The sequence below is a fragment of the Bubalus kerabau genome, chromosome 23 (assembly GCF_029407905.1).
Source record: "Bubalus kerabau isolate K-KA32 ecotype Philippines breed swamp buffalo chromosome 23, PCC_UOA_SB_1v2, whole genome shotgun sequence".
Classification (NCBI taxonomy): Eukaryota; Metazoa; Chordata; class Mammalia; order Artiodactyla; family Bovidae; genus Bubalus; species Bubalus kerabau.
In genome coordinates, this window is record NC_073646.1 from 29,339,289 (window position 1) to 29,359,231 (window position 19,943).

Below are 19,943 nucleotides of genomic sequence, written 5' to 3' on the forward strand. Positions count from 1 at the left end.
ATTTGCCATGAAGTGATGGGACCAGATGCCATGATCTTAGTTTTCTGAATGTTGAGCTTTAAGCCAACTTTTTCACTAGAAAGATGTAAAAAACTAGTAGAGTGTGATTTCTATGATAGTGCTGTGAGCAACATATAATGTAGGAGTCCAAAAAAGCTAGAATTTTCTCCGGGAATCTATAAAATGCTTATTCTGTATCTGAGATTAGCTTTTCATTTGGACTTGGTTCCATCTTCAAGTAGATAAGCAGTTCTTTATTTATATTCAAGATGTTTACATAAATGTGGAAGAGGATAAAAGACAAAGCCTCATAATATTGCCACTAGAGACTTGTAATCCAAATTGAATTTGTTCCATTAATCATCACACTGTGAACATGGGTGTTTAACCAGCCACTGATCCACTTATGCCATCATCCAGGCTGTATTTCTCCATTTGCCTCATTTGTCTGCAAGTCAGGGGTCTTTTTGTGCAAGAGACTCATGGTAATTGTAGTTTATTACTTGAAGCCTCATGAGAAACTTTATTAAATGCTTTCTGAAATCAGTATGTTCTACTTGTTTGCTCCACTAGTGTGTTAAAATAAGGAAATGTGATTGCTTTGGCATAGCTTTTCCATGTTTTTCAAGTCTCATGTGGCTCAAAAAATTTAAAAGCTAGGTTGTGGAGGGTGCTGAGAATTCATTTCAGGTTCCTAAAATTTTATTTTCCCATTTTTGAGGACAATATTTCTTTCTTTTAATCTCCTTTTGCCCATCTGATTCTTTATTTATTTTTGAAGATTATTGATGACAGTTCCCCAGTCGTTTTTTGTACAGAAATGCGTGGTTACTTGCTTTTGCTGTTTGTTGCAGTATATGGTTCTTTTTTATCTCTATAAATGTTCCTTGGGTCCTTGTAAAGCATGTGCTTCCTGTAGTTGTTGAGTGCGGTCTCTCTCTCTGTGCCCTTGATCAAGTTTACTTTGTTGCTTCAGATCTTAGGGCTCCACTGAGTTTTGATCTATGAGATCTGTTAGATGCTGAGAGATCTTAAAATCACTTCCTGTGATTTTGGATTGGCTTATTGTTTCTTTGTGTATTTTGAGCCTGTGTTATTAGATGCATACGTATTTTAAATTGTTGTACCGTCCTGGTCAGTTAAACCTTAGTGGCCTTGGGATTGTTGTCTGTTATTATTTAAATGAAGAAAAATGATTTTGCTACAGTTTTATAATCACTTTTAGAATATATACATGTATATAAAATCACTTTTTGATATAAGGCTTTGAATAATTTCAATTTTGTGTTCCCTGTTTTTTCATTCAGGTTATCAGTTGATTGGGAGCCACTCTGGGGTGAAGCTTTGCAGATGGACAAAGGTATTTGTTTTTGTTCAAATATTATTTCTGTTTTAGGCAACTTTTATATGGCTATTATATGCAATGCATTTTACCATTTTAAAGGGTTAATTTACATTTAATAAAGAGTAATGATTTTGAATGAATTAGTTACATGAGTTCAGCATGTTTTGATGGATGTAAAAAAATCCTTATCAAACACCTGAATTAAAGCTGTAGACTATTTTCCTCACCCCTACAGGTTTACTTATGACTGTCTCTGGGCAGTAGCCCTTGCCCTGACAGCCACGCAACAGTTGTTCTCTTTGGTCTCACTGTAGTTTAGTTTTGCCTGTTGTAGAATTTCACATGAATAGGATCATATAATGTGTAGCTTTTTGCTAATGGCTTCTTAAACTCAACATCAGGTTTCTCAGATTCACCCACATATAATGTGTATCAGTTCATTCCTTTTTGTTGCTGAATGCTATGCAGTAGCAGTATAGGCATGGTACTCAGGGAAGCCTCCATGGCTCAGCGATAAAGAATCTGCCTGCAGGCAGGAGATGCAGGAAGAGGTGAGTTCAATCCCTGGGTTGGGAAGATCCTCTGGCGTAGGAAATGGCAACGCACTTCAGTATTCTTGCAGGGAAAATCCCAGGGGCAGAGGAACCTGGACATGACAGAGAGACTATACACACACATTCAGTATTATGAACATGCCACAGTTTTAAATCTGTTGATAGTTGTTTGGGTTGTTCTCAGATTTTAGCTATTAAGAATAAAATGACTGTGAATGTGTGTGTACAGTGCTTTTTTTGGGGTGAACATATATTTGATTTCATCTGGGTGTATACCTAGGAGTGGAATTGCTAAGTCATGGGGCAGGTATATATTTAACTTTATAAGAAACTCCCAGTCTGTTTGCAGTGTGTTGTACTATTTTATATTTGCATCAGCAATTTAAGAAAGTCGCTATATTCTCTCACCATCATGTGGGATTATAAATCTTTTTCTGATTGTGAAGTGGTACCATTTTGGTTTTAATTTACATTTTGCAGATAACTCCTGTTGACGAGGAGCACCTTTTCATGTGCATATTGGCCTTTCATAGTTATGCCGCCTCTGTTCAGATATTTTACCCAAACAGAATTGTTTGACTTTGTATTATTGATTTGTAGGAGTTCTTTATATATTGTGGATATGAGAGGTTTGCCTGATGCACACTCTTGTTTTCTCTTAGTCTGTGGCTTCCTCTTTTATTTCCCTAATGGTGTCCTTTGAAGCTTTTAATGTGAATAAAATCTAATTTATCCTTTTTTCTCTTTTGGTTAGTACTTTTCCTATGTTAAGAAGTCTTTGTCAACTTGAAGGTCACAAAGACAGTTTATGTTTTCTTCTGGAAGCTTCATATACAGTTTTAACCTTTATGTTTAGGTCTTGAATTAATTTATATGAATGGTGTGAGGTAAGGATCAAGATTGTTCCTTTCCACCACCTATCACCTACATGGATATTCTGATGTTTTAGCACCATTTGTTAAGAAGGATTTTCCTGTCACCATTGAATTACTTTCAGGCCTTTGTAGAAAAGTCAGTCAGCTGTATATAGGCAGGCCTGTTTCTGGACTACTCTTATTCTGTTGCATCAATGTGTTTGTCCTTAAGCCAATACCACAATTGGCTTGACTACTGTGGTTTTGTAATAAGTTTGAAATCATGCAGTATAAGTTCTCTGTCTTGGTTTTTAATTTTCAAGATTGTTTCTTCTCTTCTGGGTCTTTTGTATTTCCATATACTTTTTAGGATCAATCTATGAATTTCTCTTGTATGTATTTATTCTGTTTTCTTATGTTCTGTGTTTGTCTATTTGTCATCTCTGTACCTCAGGGCCAATTACATAATTTCTTACTTTCTGTATTTTTTAAAAATATTTTTTTATTATTGTTTTTTATTTTTGGCTGTGCTGGGTCTTTGTTGCTATGCATGGGCTTTCTCTAGTTGCGGCAAGCAGGGGCTACTTACTCTGTAGTTGAGGTGGACGGGCTTCTCATTGCGTGGCTCCTCTTGTTGCGGAGCATGGGCTTTAGGGCACACTGCCTCAGTAGTTGTGGCACGTGGACTTAGTTGCCTTGGGCCATGTGGAATCTTCCTGGACCAGGGATCAGATCCGTTTCCCCTGCATTGGCAGGTGGATGCTCAACCACTGGACCACCAGGGATATCCTTATTCTCTGTATTCTTGGTGCTCTGGCAGGCTCATAGAGACTGCCCCTCCCAGGCCTAATTGCTGAAGATTAACAACAGCTTGCCTTGAACATACCTTTCATCTGTGATTCTAAATCTGTAGCCTTCAGCTACCTCCTTATCTGACTCTCTCACACACCAAGCCAATATCTTCCCTGCCCTAAATCATGCCAGGCCTGATACAGAAAGCTAGAGATAGCCCTGTAGTCCAGAGCCCACTGGAATAATTCATATCAGCCAGTCCGGCATCATTTACCCTGCTCTGCCTTTCCTCTCCTAAGGAGACTCCAGTAAGGGCTGTGGCCCAGGCTTTTCCCTCACTTCTCTCTGCCTCCTGAACAAACCCTGTGTGGTATGATGTGCACCTTTCTCTCGGAATATGTAAGTAATATCTTCCTTCAATAGCATTGGCCTGTATTGGCACTCAGTCACCCTTGTGAATTAAATTCCCATGGATACAAATAAGATAGCATTAAAATTCTTGTATTTTCTAATGAAAATGCAGTGATGTACAATATTATGTTAGTTTCAGGCATATCACATAGTTGACATTTGCATATATTATGAAAGGCTCACCACAATAAGTCTAGTAACCATCTGTCCCCATACAAAGTTATTACACTATTGTTGATGATATTCCTTCTGTTGTATATTTTATCCCTGTGATTTGTTTATAATAAAACTGGAGGTTTGAACCTCTTAGTTCCTTCACCTATTTTGTCCACCCTCTCTCCCCTCCCTTCTCTCCCTTCTGACCATGACCAATTCTCTGTATCTGAGGCTGTTTTCATTTTGTTTGTTTTGTTTTATAGATTGCACATATGAGTTAAGGTCATGTGGTGTTTGTCTTTGTTTCTCTGACTGACTTACCATAGTAGTCTCAAGGTCCATCCATGTTGTTGCAAATGTCAAGATTTCATTCTTTTTATGGCTGAGTAATATTACTCTGTGTGTGCGTGTCTATATATACATCTATCTATATCACAGTTTCTTTATCCATTCCTCTATCAATAAACACTAAGTTTACATCTGTATCCTGGCTCTCATAAATATTGCTGCATCGAACATTGGAGTACATGTATCTTTTCTGATTACTGTTCTTATTTTCTTTGGGTAAATATTCAGTAGTAAAATTGCTGGGTCATACAAAAGTTCTATTTTTGATTTTTTGAGGAACCTTGATAACTGTTTTCCATAGTGGCTGCACCCATCTACAGTCACACCAGCCATGCACGAGGGCTCCCTTTTCTCCACATCCTCACCAGCACTTATTATTTGTTGCCTTTTTGGTGATAGTGATTCTGAAAGATGTTAAGTGGTGTCTCATTGTGGTTTTGATTTGCATTTCCTTGAAAATTAGTGATATTGAGCATCTTTTCATGTGTCTGTTGGCTGTCTGCATTTCCTCTCTGGAAAAATGTCTATTCAGGCCACCTGCACATTCTTTAATTGGGTTGTTTGATTTTGCTGCTATTAAGTTGTGTGTATTTTTATGTATTTTGGATGTCAACCCCTTATTGGATATATTGTTTGCAAATATCTTGTCCCATTTAGTAGGCTGCTTTTTTGGTTGTTGAGAGTTTCCTTCACTGTGTAAAAGCTTTTTGGTTCAATACAGTCCCATTTATTTATTTTTGCTTTTGTTTCCCTTGCCTTACGAGACATATCCAAAAAATATTGCTAAAACTGATGTTGAAGAATGTGCTGCCTAAGTTTTCCTCTAGGAGTTTTATAGTTTCAGGCCTTACATTTAAGTCTTTGATCCATTTTGAGTTTATTTTTGTATATGGTGTGAGGAAATAGTTCATTTTGATTCTTTTGAATGTAGCTGTCCAGTATTCCCAACATCATTTACTGAAGAGGCTGTCTTTACCCTATTGTGTATTCTTGCCTCCTTTGTCACAGATTCATTGACCATACAAGTGTAGATTTATTTCTGAGTTCTCGTTTCTGTTCCTTGGATCTATGTGGGTGGATTGGAAACAGAAATGGTAGTAAGAGTAGTTAAAGGAAGTGAGATGGGCCTCACTTACTCTGACATTTTCAGAGTAAGATTTAAAGATGACAGGCAGTCCTCAAATAAGTAAGTTCAATTTCAAATAATTATTGCAAGATAGATTTCTCATCACTGTGCTGTAAAAATTAGCAATACATAAAATGACCACAATAACTTCTTAAACAACTTTGATTTGTGAGAGTCCTGTATTTCATGTCTTAATATTTCATATGTTAACTTAATATTTGGTTTCAAGTCTACCCAAAGCCTCTCAAGTCTCTTGTGTACTGTTTTTATGGGAGACACCTACACATATAACCTGGGATACATGTATTGTGTTAGTGACTTAAATACTAGAAGCAGCATTATTCTCCGTGGTGTGGGTTTTCAAAATGGTGAAATTTCTTACAAAAGCTTCGCACCAAAGAAAGTGTTTTCTGTCCTCATTTTCCACAGTAGCTACATTCCTGGAAAATTCAATGTACGACAGAGTGTTCAGAAAATACTTTACCTGTAAAATGAAGTTGGAATCTAAGCGTGGAGGATTATAATCAGGTTTTTCACAAGTACGGAGGTGTCATGCGTCATTTGGAAGGAAGTGGCTAATAAGACCCTTTGTGTGTGTGGGAGGGTGGGGTGGGTGGGGAGGGCTATCTTAAACATTACAGGAGATGTGAAAATCTTGCCCCTCCCCTCACTTATTGCCAGTAGTGCCTCCCAACCATTTTGATAACAATAGTATTTCAGGGAATTTCCAGAATACCTCCAGATAGTGTGGACCCCGTTGAGAACCTCTGCCCCAGTCCATTTTCATTGCCATCCTTGAAGTTCAGGTTGTCCTCCTGAACATTGCAGCTAGGTTTTTTTCCCCTCTACTTCTGACCTCCAGTGAATCCCCTCCCCTACCTGCTCAATTTATCTGACCTTAACCAGGTTAATCTCTGAAGTTCATTTCTCATTTAGCCATTCTGTTCTCTGAAGCCTTATGGTAGCTCTTCATTACTTCTTACTCAACGTATCAATTGGGATGTGTAATAGGCATCTTAAACTTAATGTGTCAGAAACAGAATTCCCTAAGTCTATTCTCTTCAGTCTTCACTCCAGCGATTTATGACAACATTGTCCTTTCAGTTACTCAGGCCAGAACCCTGGGAGTCATTTCTGTTCTTCCGTTGTTTTTCTGTTTGTTTGCTTTTGTACCCTCCCACATCTGTTCCGTGAGCACGTCTTTTCAAACTATATCCAGAGTATAACTACTTTTCAGCATTTATACGGCTATGCCTGGATCCAAGTCACTGTCATATGTTCCTTTTATTATTGTAAGTGATCTCCTAACTGCTGTTCCTGATTCCACTCAGTCATCTCCACTGCTGTTCCCTGCGCAGCAGTTGGATGCCTCAGATCATGTAACTCTTTTACTCAGAACTCCCAGGGGTTCTAATCTCTCTCAGAACCAAACCCTGAGTCCTTACAGAGGCCTCCAAGGGTCTGATCTTCCATGCTTCATCTCACCTTACTTCTTGCTGTTCCCCGAATACACTGAACTCAGACTCCTCCCTGGCTTTCTGGTCTCTTGTCTGCTCACTGAGATCTCTGCTCAGTGAGCCTCTATCAGAGAGGCTGTCCCTTGACCACCTTTTTAAAATAACAGCCTTCCCCTGGTCCCCTGACACTGCTTGGAATTTCTGCATAGCACTTTCTCCATAGCACTGTTATCAATTAACAAATTAGGTCTTGCTTATTAACTGTCTCCTCTTTCCCTTCTCATCTCCTCCCCAACCTAAGAGTCTTCATTTTTCTTTCCAATACTGAAAACAGAGCATAGCATGTAGTAATTACTTAGTAAACATTTGTCAGATGACAGAATTATATAAAACCCTGAACCCGAGGAAGACCCTCTCTAGTATGGTTCTGATCTACTTGTTTAGCTTTGTTTTCTGTTTTAACCTTCATACATCCTGTGCTGCTTCTCTTCCCGCCTCTGATCTCGACCTGGCTGAATCCTCCCCATCTGTCCCAGTCAGGAAAACAGAAACCACCCTGGGTATTTTCACAAGAACAGATTTAATAAAGTAAATTAACTGAATGCTTACAAAGCCATTGAAAGGCCTGGGGTAATGAAGGTCAGAGAGAACTGCTCCTTGCTCGGAGAAAGTTGAGAAGTGCTGGGCTCGCAGGACACTGCTGGAAGTGACCTGAAATGCTGGCAACATTAAAGCAAATGTGTCCCAGGAGCTCGCTTGAAGCCGCTTCGGACTCAGTGTTTGTTGTACGCCCTTGTGTCTGCCAGCTGCTGCCAGTGAAGAATAACGATTTTTCCTTTCTCGCCATCTAAGTCTTGGCATAAGTGCCTCTCACTGGTGGAGTCTAAATCAGAACCCCTCAGACAAGGGAATCTGAGAAATATGGTATTGGGGCTTCTTAGCCCCTACTTATAAGGGGAGGCACAGGACTCAGTATTAATAGCACCTCTTTAGATGCTTAGCATCTGTACACCCCCTTCTACCTGTATTTACATTTTTAAACCATAATAAAAACAAAACATTTGCTCTCCCTAAACTGTTGTAATTATTACTCATGCAAGGGAGGATGTATTCATTCTCTCCCTCTACTCTCTTTTGAGATCCTCTGCCTAAGGATGCAATTATAAGGTTGACCACCACTGACCTGTCTTACATAAAATAGTTGGAGGGGAGGAAAGATAATTATGTATATCCAAGCAAGAAAGACAGTATGTATATTTGCAACTGCTCCTATTTGTACTTGGTCACTTGGTCATAGTTGGTATTTCTAACTTCCTTCCTCCATGAGGCAGGCCACGTTTCCTTTGTGTTGTATCACTACCTCAATATGATGCTTCTTTGCAGAGGTGAGTGATTCTGCCAGTGAAGAGTCTGAGCCACTAATGGCTCCTCCTGTAATCTTCTCTTAACTTCTCCGACTGTAAAGGAGAATATTAAGGGCTTCCCAAATGGCAACCCACTCCAGTACTCTTGCCTGGAAAATCCCATGGACAGAGGAGCCTGGTAGGCTGCTGTCTATGGGGTCGCTAAGAGTCGGACACGACTGAGCGACTTCACTTTCACTTTTCACTTTCATGCATTGGAGAAGGAAATGGCAACCCACTCCAGTGTTCTTCCCTGGAGAATCCCAGGGTCGGGGGAGCCTGGTGGGCTGCCATCTATGGGGTCGCATACAGTCAGACACGACTGAAGCGAGTTAGCAGCAGCAGCAGCAGCAGGTGGCTCAGGGGTAAAGAATCCACCTGCAATTCAGGAGACACAGGATACATGAGTTTGATCCCTAGGTCGGGAAGAACCCCTGGAGGAGGAAATGGCAACCTGTTCCAGTATTCTTGCCTGAAAAATCCCATAGACAGAGGAGCTTGGTGGGCTACAATCCATGGGATCATAAAGAGTGAGACATGACTGAGAACACATGCACAAAGAGATGTCTTGGAGGTCCCCTTGGTTCCTGAGAAAATTTTTGTTTCTGTGACATGAGGAGCTCAAAGGGACCAGGGGCTAGTATTAACTGTCAAGAACTATGGAGGGTCTCCTCGTTCAGCCTCCTTACAAGCCAACATATTCACCTGGTAGAGTTTCTTAGATGCTGGTGGAGGACCCAGGACTCCCAGGTCAAAGACAAAGAACAACAGGCAGATTGAGATTCATGACCAGGTCAGGAGACAGATTCCTGATGCTTCCTGCTCCTCTGTCCTCCCTAAGTCCTCCTCCTGTTTGTACTTTTTTTTTTTTAACAGTTTGCTTAACCAGTTTAGAATTTATTTTGCTCTGTAGTATGAAACAAATCTCTAAATCAGGGGTTATCAAACATTTTCTTAAAGGGCCACATGGTGACTTTTAAAGGTTTTTGGGTCATATGATCTTGTTGCAGCTTTTCAGCTATGCCATTGTAGCCCCAAAGCAACCATCAGTTCAGTTCAGTTCAGTTCAGTCGCTCAGTCGTGTCTGACTCTTTGCGACCCCATGAATCGCAGCACGCCAGGCTCCCTGTCCGTCACCAACTCCCGGAGTTCACCCAGACTCACGTCCATCGAGTCAGTGATGCCATCCAGCCATCTCATCCTCTGTCGTCCCCTTCTCCTCCTGCCCCCAATCCCTCCCAGCATCAGAGTCTTTTCCAATGAGTCAACTCTTCGCATGAGGTGGCCAAAGTACTGGAGTTTCAGCTTTAGCATCATTCCTTCCAAAGAAATCCCAGGGCTGATCTCCTTCAGAATGGACTGGTTGGATCTCCTTGCAGTCCAAGGGTCTCTCAAGAGTCTTCTCCAACACCACAGTTCAAAAGCATCAATTCTTTGGCACTCAGCTTTCTTCACAGTCCAACTCTCGCATCCATATGACCACAGGAAAAACCATAGCCTTGACTAGATGGACCTTTGTTGGCAAAGTAATGTCTCTGCTTTTGAATATGCTATCTAGGTTGGTCATAACTTTCCTTCCAAGGAGTAAGTGTCTTTTAATTTCATGGCTGCAGTCACCATCTGCAGTGATTTTGGAGCCCAAAAAAATAGTCTGACACAGTTTCCACTGTTTCCCCATCTATTTCCCATGAAGTGATGGGACCAGATGCCATGATCTTCATTTTCTGAATGTTGAGCTTTAAGCCAACTTTTTCACTCTCCACTTCCAACCATAGATATAAGTAAACAAATGTGGGTGACAGTATTCCAACAAAACCTTACCTACAGAGACAGGCAGTAGCCTGACTGGCCCATGGGCTGCAGTATATTGAACACTGCATTGAACTCTTCATCCCCTGTCAAAAGTGGAAGACTGAAATTTTACCCAGACTCTGTGTTTACTAAGCCTTAATCTAGCAACAGAAGCCCACTCGGTTAGGTTGTATGCAGTGGGAGTCCCTCTAATAGATTCTGGTGAGCCCAGAACCACTCACAAAGGGGTCAATTGGGAGCCCCACTAATAATAAGCAGCTGGGACAAATGCTCTTCTTCCCTGTTGGACCATGAATTTCCCCCTCCTGGTAAGAGATATCAGATGGTAAAGTAAAAATGAAAAGAGAGAGACCCTCTTCTTACCACCTTACTCCTGCAGTAATCGACCTGGCCTGTGACATGTTCTCTGTGCCTGCTGGGCCCAAGACTCCTTTCCTTCACTGAGACATAGCATGGTGGTTGGGTGGCAGTCCCCTCCACAAGAAGTGTCCTGTCTAGGGAAGCCACGCTTCTTTATTCTTGTTCTGAGACTCCCCTCTCCCATTCAGAGTTACTGGGGCTATCCAGGCCCCTTGGCCAGAGGAACTCTGCCAAATAAGCTGCCTGTATGGGAACCCTGCTGGCCTGAGATTCCCCTCCTCCATGTGAAACCTCTTTCACCCCCTCTAATGGTACCAGCTGAGATCAGTGGGAGCCCAAGCAAAATTACATTGCAAAGCCTCTGAAAATTAAACTGCCATCGGAGCCACAGCATACAAAATAGTCCAGGACCTGCAAGCTCAACCTAAACCAAGTGCCTGCTGCTAAAATGAAAGAATGAAACAGAATTTAGAGCCTCCTAACATAGTAGACAAAATGTCTAGGATGCAGTGAAAAAAATCACCTGTCATTCCAAGAACCATGAAAATCACAACTTGAGCAAAAAAAGATAATGAACTGACACCAACACCAGATGAATCAGATGGTGGAGTCATCTGACAAGGATTTTAAAGCAGCTGTCATAAAAATGCTTCAGCAGTCACTTACAAAGTCTCTTGAAACAAATGAAAAAATAAAAAATCTCAGCAGAGAAATGCAAGTTATAAAAGGAACCAAGAGGGAATTATACAGTTGAAAAAATACAGTAGCAGAAATAAAAACTCACTGAATGGGTGCAGTAATAGAGTGGAGATGACAGAGGGTAGAGCCAGGGACTTTACCAATTAACAGAATGATCTGTGACCAGGGCAAGTCAATAGAATTTACCCAACTTGAATAGCAGAGAGAATAAACTCCAATAGGATAGAACCAAGGAAATCCACATGAAGATAACCTTACAATTAATGATCTTAAAGCTAAAGAAGAAAAAGATCTTGAAAGATGCTACAGATAAACAGTGAACTAACATCAGTTTGACATCAGATCTCTCATTTGAAATCATGGAGGCCAGAGAAAAGTGGCTCATGTTGTTCAAGCGTTGAAAGAAAATACCTGTCAATCATGATTTCTGTGTCTGGCAAAACTATCCTCCAAAATGAAGATTAACTAAACACATTATCAGATTAAAAAAAAAACTGAGTCTGTTTCTAGCAAATCTGCCTTAAAGATCAGTTAAAGAAGCTATTCAAACCTAATGAAGTGATGAAAGAAAGATTCTTAAAGCATGAGAAAGCAAAGCAGAATGATGAAAAGAGCAGAAATATGAGTACATACAGTAGTTATGATCATTTTCCTCATAATTTTTATAATCATATTTGATGATTGAAGCAGAATACTTAAAATTTTATTTATTTATTTTTATTTGGCTACACTGGGTCTTAGTTGCGGCAGGTGGAATCTTTAGTCTTCATTGCAGCATACAGAACCTTTAGTTGAGGCATGCAAATTCTTAGTTGCAGCATGTGGGATCTAGTTCCCTGACCAGGGATCAAACCTGGGCCCCCTGCACTGGGAGCTTGGAGTCTTAGCCACTGGGTCACCAGGGAAGTCCTAAAACAAAAATTTTAACACCATGTGATACTCAGGACAATGATATATAATTTAAAAGAGAAAATGAAAGGGATCTGTATGGAAGTGATGTTTCCACATTTCACTTGAAGCTGGTAAAATTTTTTTACTAGTAGACTTGGTGGGTCATGTATGTATATTTTTATACTCAGAACAACCACTACAAACACTATCTCAGTGAAAGTCACTCAGTTGTGTCCGACTCTTGCGACCCCATGGACTGTAGCCCGCCAGGCTCCTCTGTCCATAGGATTCTCCAGGCAAGAATAGAGTGGGTTGCCATTTCCTTCTCCAGGGGATCTTCCCAACCCAGGAATCAAACCTGAGTCTCCAGCATTGCAGGCAGATTGTTTTCCAACTGTGCTTTGAGGGAGGGGCTATGAGGAAAGCCCACAAACACTGTACATAGAGATAAAATCAAAAATAAAAAATAAAGATGGAATCCTAAAAATGTTTAAGTAATCTGCAGGAAATCAAAAGAATAACAGGAATGAGAATCAGAGGGAATACGCAGGAAACAAATAATAAAATGGTAGGCTATTTTAGTGCATAAGTAATTACTTCAAATGTAAATATTCTAAATATATCAATCAAATGATAAAGATTGGCAGAGTGGTTCTTGCTTGCTTGCCATTTCCTCCAACTAGCCCCTCCGTGCGTAGGGGCTCTGTCTTATTAGTCATTGTACATTCAACACACAGTATGCTTAAAGTACATTAACTGATTGGTAAATAATGAATGAAACACGCAGGGCTTCAACTTTGTTTCTCCATTGCCATAATATTTAGTGGTAATTACTCTGTAACTTTTGCATATGGTGGACATTTTAGTTTTCAGGGCTACTTTGGAACATGTGAATATTTTGTTTGCCTTCTTGAATATTTTCTTGGGAACTTGGAAGAGCGTTTGTAGAAACAGTTATCCTGTACAGCATTTTCCCTTCACGCCTTTTTTTTTTTTTTTTAGTGAAAGGATTAAGTGAAGCGGACAGGGGGACCTCTTTTATCAGGACAAAAGATAAGACTTTTTGGTCAACTGACATAGTAACAAGCTGGTAGATTTTATGTGGGCAGCACTGTAATATCATTACACTGATATATACTGTACACTGATCCATATGTATAAAGGCTTGCCAGCTATGTTTCCTCGTTCATTGTTCCTATTGTTAATTCCATAATTTTCAGTCACTTAGCTCAAAATCGCAGTTATCTTGGACAACTTCCTGTTTGTCCCTCTAATTGGGACCATACCTCTTCAGTTCCCTTTGCCTTTCCTCCGCCAATTTAGAGCAAAGTCACCAGGTCCTTTTTTGCATTAACCTCCTTACAGGTTTCACTTTTTATTGAATCAAGCCCATCTAACAGAGCTCCTGGATGGATCTTTCTAATGCTTGCCACAAGGAGCTCCATGGTATCTTGTGATCCCAACCCTGAGTTGATCTGCAGTATTTCTTCAAGTGGCCATTCTTACAGTGGTTTTATCAATAGCATTGTATTCTTTTCTGGAATAATCTATTTCTTGTGTACATGCTGCTTGTCCCCTCAACAGTCTCAACTCCCCTCTATGTTCAAATTCTACTGTTGGGTTGACATAGAATGTGCTCCAGGTTTCATTACTTTACTCACCCTCCTTATTCAATATGGAGATAATTCTTTCAGGTGAATGCTACTTCCCCCTTTTCTGGGAGCTTTATTTCTCCTTTGGCATTATATATTATTGTACTAATATTGGAAGCAGGTGAATGGATTTGAAAATGAAAGTATCCATGGTCCTCCCTGTGGAGCTTTCAAAATTAATGAATCATAGGTTTATCTCATTAGGGTTTAGAAAACCCAGAGCATTATCTAAATCCGAACGCCATCAAAGCAATCTAATGCTATAATGTTAGTTTTCTGTCTCATGCAGATAACTGGTAAGGGGTATTTATACTCCTGAAACACTTGGTTTCTTCTTTAAAATGATGCCCTGGTATTTTGTTTCCTTGCTTTGAGGATCTTGTTCAAATTATCGTTTGTTTTTTATGTTCACAGTCCATGCTCCGAGGGAGAGGAGGTTGCTATAAACATACATTCTATGGCATTGAAAGCCATCGTTGCATGGAAACTACCCCGAGCTTGGCATGTGCAAATAAATGTGTCTTCTGTTGGCGGTAAGTAAAAATGAATGGCCCTGGTGATCAAATATGTAACGTTGTGCTGAGACTGAAAAATCCTAGGAGTTTATTATGCTGTTAACCTGTTCTTTCCTATTTTGATAGTGGTGTCATTAGCTATTCAGTGGTATAGATTGGTTTAGATCGAAAATCTCTACTTTCTGTAACTCACTATATCTGTTTATGTAGCTAATTCAGTTGATTGTATTTTAGGTTCTCATTATTTCATCCTTTTTTTTAAAAAAGTTTCATTGAATCATAAAAGTAATCTACTTTTACATAGAAAATTTTAAAAACCATTAAAAATTATAAAGAAAAGCAACAATTCAAGCATCCAGGGAAAACACTTTTAATGCTTTGTAGTATTTGCTTTCTGTTCTTTTTCTCCCAAAGTCTTTCATTTTTAAAAATACAGCATTTTCTACTTTCTGTTTTATATCCTGTTTTTATTTTTTAAATATAAGACTCATTCTCTGTCATTAGAATTTTATATACATAAGCTTTTTATTTTGAAACAATTTTAGTTTACAGAAGATTTCCAACGACATTTTCCAACTTCTCTTAATGTTCAGACTTTATGTAACCATGGAACAACTATCAAAATCAAGAAATTAACATTGATGCAGTGTTATTAATCAAATTGGAAACTGACTTTCATTGGTTTTCCCACTAAATTCAATTCAGGATCCTACATCAAATTTAGGTCTTAGGTGTGATGTCTCTTTAGTTATCTACAGTTCTTTAATCTTTCCTTGTCTATAATGACCTTTACACTTTTGAAGAGTATTCAGTTCATTTCAGTTCCGTTGCTCAGTCGTGTCCAACTCTTTGCGACCCTATGAATTGCAGCATGCCAGGCCTCCCTGTCCATCACCAACTCCTGGAGTTCACTCAAACTCACGTCCATTGAGTCGGTGATGCCATCCAGCCATCTCATCCTCTGTCATCCCCTTCTCCTCCTGCCCCCAATCCCTCCCAGCATCAGAGTCTTTTCCAATGAGTCAACTCTTTGCACGAGGTGGCCAAAGTACTGGAGTTTCAGCTTTAGCATCATTCCTTCCAAAGAAATCCCAGGGCTGATCTTCAGAATGGACTGGTTGGATCTCCTTGCAGTCCAAGGGACTCTCAAGAGTCTTCTCCAACACCACAGTTCAAAAGCATCAATTCTTCGGTGCTCAGCTTTCTTCACAGTTCAACTCTCACATCCATACATGACCACTGGAAAAACCATAGCCTTGACTAGACGAACCTTTGTTGGCAAAGTGATGTCTTTGCTTTTGAATATGCTATCTAGGTTGGTCATAACTTTTCTTCTAAGGAGTAAGTGTCTTTTAATTTCATGGCTGCAGTCACCATCTGCAGTGATTTTGGAGCCCAAAAAAATAAAATCTGACACTTTTCCCACTGTTTCCCCATCTATTTCCCATGAAGTGATGGGACCAGATGCCATGATCTTCATTTTCTGAATGTTGAGCTTTAAGCCAGCTTTTTCACTCTTCACTTTCACTTTCATCAAGAGACATTTTAGTTCCTCTTCACTTTCTGCCATAAGGGTGGTGTCATCTGCATATCTGAGGTTATTGATATTTCTCCTGGCAATCTTGATTCCAGCTTGTGCTTCTTCCAGCCCAGCATTTCTCATGATGTACTCTGCATATAAAATAAGCAGGGTGACAATATACAGCCTTGGCGTACTCCTTTCCCTATTTGGAACCAGTCTGTTGTTCCGTGTCCAGTTCTAACTGTTGCTTCCTGACCTGCATACAAATTTCTCAAGAGGCAGATCAGGTGTTCTGGTATTCCCATCTCTTTCAGAATTTTGCACAGTTTATTGTGATCCACACAGTCAAAGGCTTTGGCATAGTCAATAAAGCAGAAATAGATGTTTTTCTGGAACTCTCTTGCTTTTTCCGTGATCCAGCAGATGTTGGCAATTTGATCTCTGGTTCCTCTGCCTTTTCTAAAACCACCTTGAACATCTGGTAGTTCACAGTTCACGTATTGCTGAAGTCTGGCTTGGAGAATTTTGAGCATTACTAGCGTGTGAGATGAGTGCAATTGTACGGTAGTTTGAGCATTCTTTGGCATTGCCTTTCTTTGGGATTGGAATGAAAACTGACCTTTTCCAGTCCTGTGGCCACTGCTGAGTTTTCCAAATTTGCTGGCATATTGAGTGCAGCACTTTCACAGCATCATCTTTCAGGATTTGAAATAGCTGAACTGGAATTCCATCACCTCCACTAGCTTTGTTCATAGTGATGCTTTCTAAGGCCTACTTGACTTCACAGTTTAGGATGTCTGGCTCTAGGTGAGTGATCACACCATTGTGGTTATCTTGGTCGTGAATATCTTTTTTGTACAGTTCTTCTGTGTATTCTCGCCACCTCTTCGTAATATCTTCTGCTTCTGTTAGGTCCATACCATTTCTGTCCTTTATCTAGTCCATCTTTGCATGAAATGTTCCCTTGGTATCTCTAATTTTCTTGAAGAGATCTCTAGTCTTTCCCATTCTGTTGTTTTCCTCTATTTCTTTGTGTTGCTTGCTTGCTTGCTAAGTTGCTTCGGTCGTGTCCGACTCTGTGCGACCCCATAGACGGCAGCCCACCAGGTTTCCCTGTCCCTGGGATTCTCCAGGCAAGAACACTGGAGTGGGTTGCCATTTCCTTCTCCAATGCAGGAAAGTGAAAAGTGAAAGTGAAGTCGCTCAGTCGTGTCCAACTCTAGCCACCCCATGGACTGCAGCCTACCAGGCTCCTCCGTCCATGGGATTTTCTAGGCAAAAGTACTGGAGTGGGGTGCTATTGCCTTCTCCGTTTCTTTGCATTAGTTAGGTATATTTGGATTTTGGGACAAAAACCCATAGAAGTGATGTAACCTCTTAGCATATCATATTAGGGAGTACTTCTAACTTTTATTATGGATATGTTTTGAACAAAAATAGAGTGAATAGTATAATGAATCTCTGTGTACATTTGTTAAATCATTTCCAGTCATGTTCCGTTTACCTACCCTAGTTCTCACTATTTCGATGCAAATCTCAGCCATTATTGTTTTATCTTATACCTACTTTGATTGACAGATAATATTTAAAAAAAGGCCTAAAAAAAAGAATCTAATATCATCATCATCCCATCATAAGTTCTTTTACATGGTTTCCCTTTTCTAGTTATCTAGGGATATAGTGAAGAAACAAAAACAAAAACTGAAAAATATCTTTTCAGACATTCTGTTAAATCATTGGTTCTCAACTGGGGCAAAATTTCTATTTTTCATCCTGAGGGGAAACTTAGGGCATTTGACCATGTCTGGAGACATTTTTAATTGTTGTAATGGAAGGAGGTGCTGCTGGTGCCTAGTGGGCAGGGGCCAGGGATGCTCTTAAACACTCTGTAACACATAGGACAGCCCTTCACAGCAAAGAGTTATTGAGTTCAAAATGTCAGTTGTGCTGAGGTTGAAAAGTCATGTGTGCGGTGGTCTAGGGATGTGTAGCATAAGAGCTTCACAACAGTATATTTGCTGTTTCTATTATATTTTTTGGCTGCTGTTGGCATAAATTTTACTTTTATATAAGCTGTAAACACAGTATATCAGTACTCTGTTTTAGTTGTACTGTCAGTTGTTTTTAGAGTAATTAAAAGGAAAATAAACTTTATCTTTCCATATTTTATTTTCTTTTTTCAGCACTCATCATTTCTTTGAGTAATCTTAAGTTACTATCTGGTGTCTATTTCTTTTGCCTGAGTGATTCCCTTTAATATACTCTGTAGTATAGGTTTGCCAACAAGGAAAACTCTCAGATTTTTGTCTGCAAAAGTCTTTCTTACTCCATTTTTGGAAAGATAATTGCACTGGGTATAGAATTCTGAGTTGACAAGTTTATTTCCTTTAAGCATTCTCTCAGGTGTCATTATAGTGTCATCTGGCTTGCTTGTTTTCTGATGAGTTGTCAGAAATAATACCAATCTGTGTCCTTAAGTAATGTGCCCTTTTTCTCTTACTTGAAGATTTTCTGATTTTCTTTTGTTTTCATTAGCTTAGATACTGTATTTTTACACTGTCTTTAAATATTCTGGTTGTTCTGCAAGCTTCTTGGATCTGTGGTTAATTGTTTCTCATTAACTTTGGGAAATTGTTGGCCGTATTTTTTCGACATCTTTCTCTACTTTATTTTGTGTTTCCCTTCTGGGATTTTAATTATTATATTTTGGCTCTGGGATTCCAATTATGTATATTTTGGACCTTTTGATAATTGTCCCACAGCTCTTGGATGCTGTGTCTTTTTTTTTTCCCCACTTAAAATTTTATGTGTGTTTTAGTTGGCTTAATTTGTTCTCTCCAAGTTTTTTTTTTTTTTTTTACCTCTTTCCTTAGCTGTTGTAGTTTACTGTTGAGCCTGTCGAAGTCCTATTTTTTTCGTGTTTAGTATTTCTATTTGATTATAACTTTCCTCTCTGTGCTGAATTTACCCATTTGGTCTTGTATGTTGTTTACCTCTTTCTATTAGGACTTGTAACATATGGTAATCATAGTTCTAAAAATATAACCTGTCAGATACTTTCACCCCTTGTGTCAGAAGAGTTTGGTCCTATTGATTGCTTCGTCTCTTGGAAATGTATTGTTTTCTTGCTTTTTTGTATGCCTCTTATTTTGTTTTTTTTTTTGAAGTCCAACATTGTTAGAGACTGAGATGATTGTTTTTTGCGTGTGGAAATTGGCACCCCTTTCTTTTCTGGTGTCCTTTAGAGATACCTTGAGTGTTGCCTGGGGTTTGCTGGAGGTTTTTCCCTCCGTGACTGATCCATCCTAAGCTTTAGGTCTTCCCATTGCCTCTCAGAGAGAGTCTTGAAACAGTATTGTACTGGTGGTCATTGCTGGATGCTTGTTAGCCTGGTGGTGTGTGGCTGGGAGAGAGGGGTACATGTTGTATTGTTCTGATTAAGCCTCAGTCTTGGCCAAGCATTTCCCTTGTCCATCTGTCTGTCTGTCCTAGATGTCATGACTCAAAATAAGTTGTGAAATATAGCTGTAGATAGCTGAGCTTTTAGGAGAAAACCAACCTGGATTTTATAATTATATGGACTCCCTCATAGTGGGTGACTAGCTGAGAGTTAACAGAGTTCTGAAGAACTTTTGCCTCTCTTTTTCCTAGGCACCACACCAATCCAGTGGGTACCGAATGGCGGTGGAAAATGGACCAACCTGAAATGATCTTGAAGGAAGCCATTGAGAACCATCAGAACATGATCAAGCAGTTTAAAGGTATTTATCTTCCCTCTACAAAGGAATGCTAATAGCTTGAATTAAATTGGCAGAGGAATTGCCTCCTTTGGCAGAATGTTGTCCCTGCTGGCAAATTCTTGTGTAGGAAATCGAAAACTTTGTAGAAATACTATATATACTTTGGCCTTTGTAGTTTTCACTGATAACTTTATATATATCATATGATGGGAGAACTAAAAAATTAATTCAGAGCTTAGCTATTTTTAATATAGTGCATTCAGCTTGTAAATTTTGGCTGGGAATGTATCATCATTCCTCCTAAAA

General features: G+C 39.5%; 1 protein-coding gene across 12 annotated transcripts in view; it reads left to right on the top strand.

Annotated features, from left to right (window-relative positions):
* Positions 1–19,943, top strand: part of LOC129638074 (S-adenosyl-L-methionine-dependent tRNA 4-demethylwyosine synthase TYW1) — a 146,303-nt gene that overhangs the window by 29,242 nt on the left and 97,118 nt on the right. For 8 of the 12 annotated variants that reach the window (XM_055562579.1, XM_055562580.1, XM_055562581.1 and 5 more), the window contains 3 exons: positions 1,308–1,360; positions 14,275–14,393; positions 19,549–19,658. In XM_055562579.1, coding sequence (XP_055418554.1) covers positions 1,308–1,360; positions 14,275–14,393; positions 19,549–19,658 — 282 coding nt within the window. Of the gene's footprint in view, positions 1–1,307; positions 1,361–3,719; positions 3,945–13,662; positions 13,903–14,135; positions 14,157–14,274; positions 14,394–19,548; positions 19,659–19,943 lie in introns of those variants that run through there. The other 4 variants (XM_055562587.1, XM_055562589.1, XM_055562590.1 and 1 more) reach the window with 4 other exon arrangements.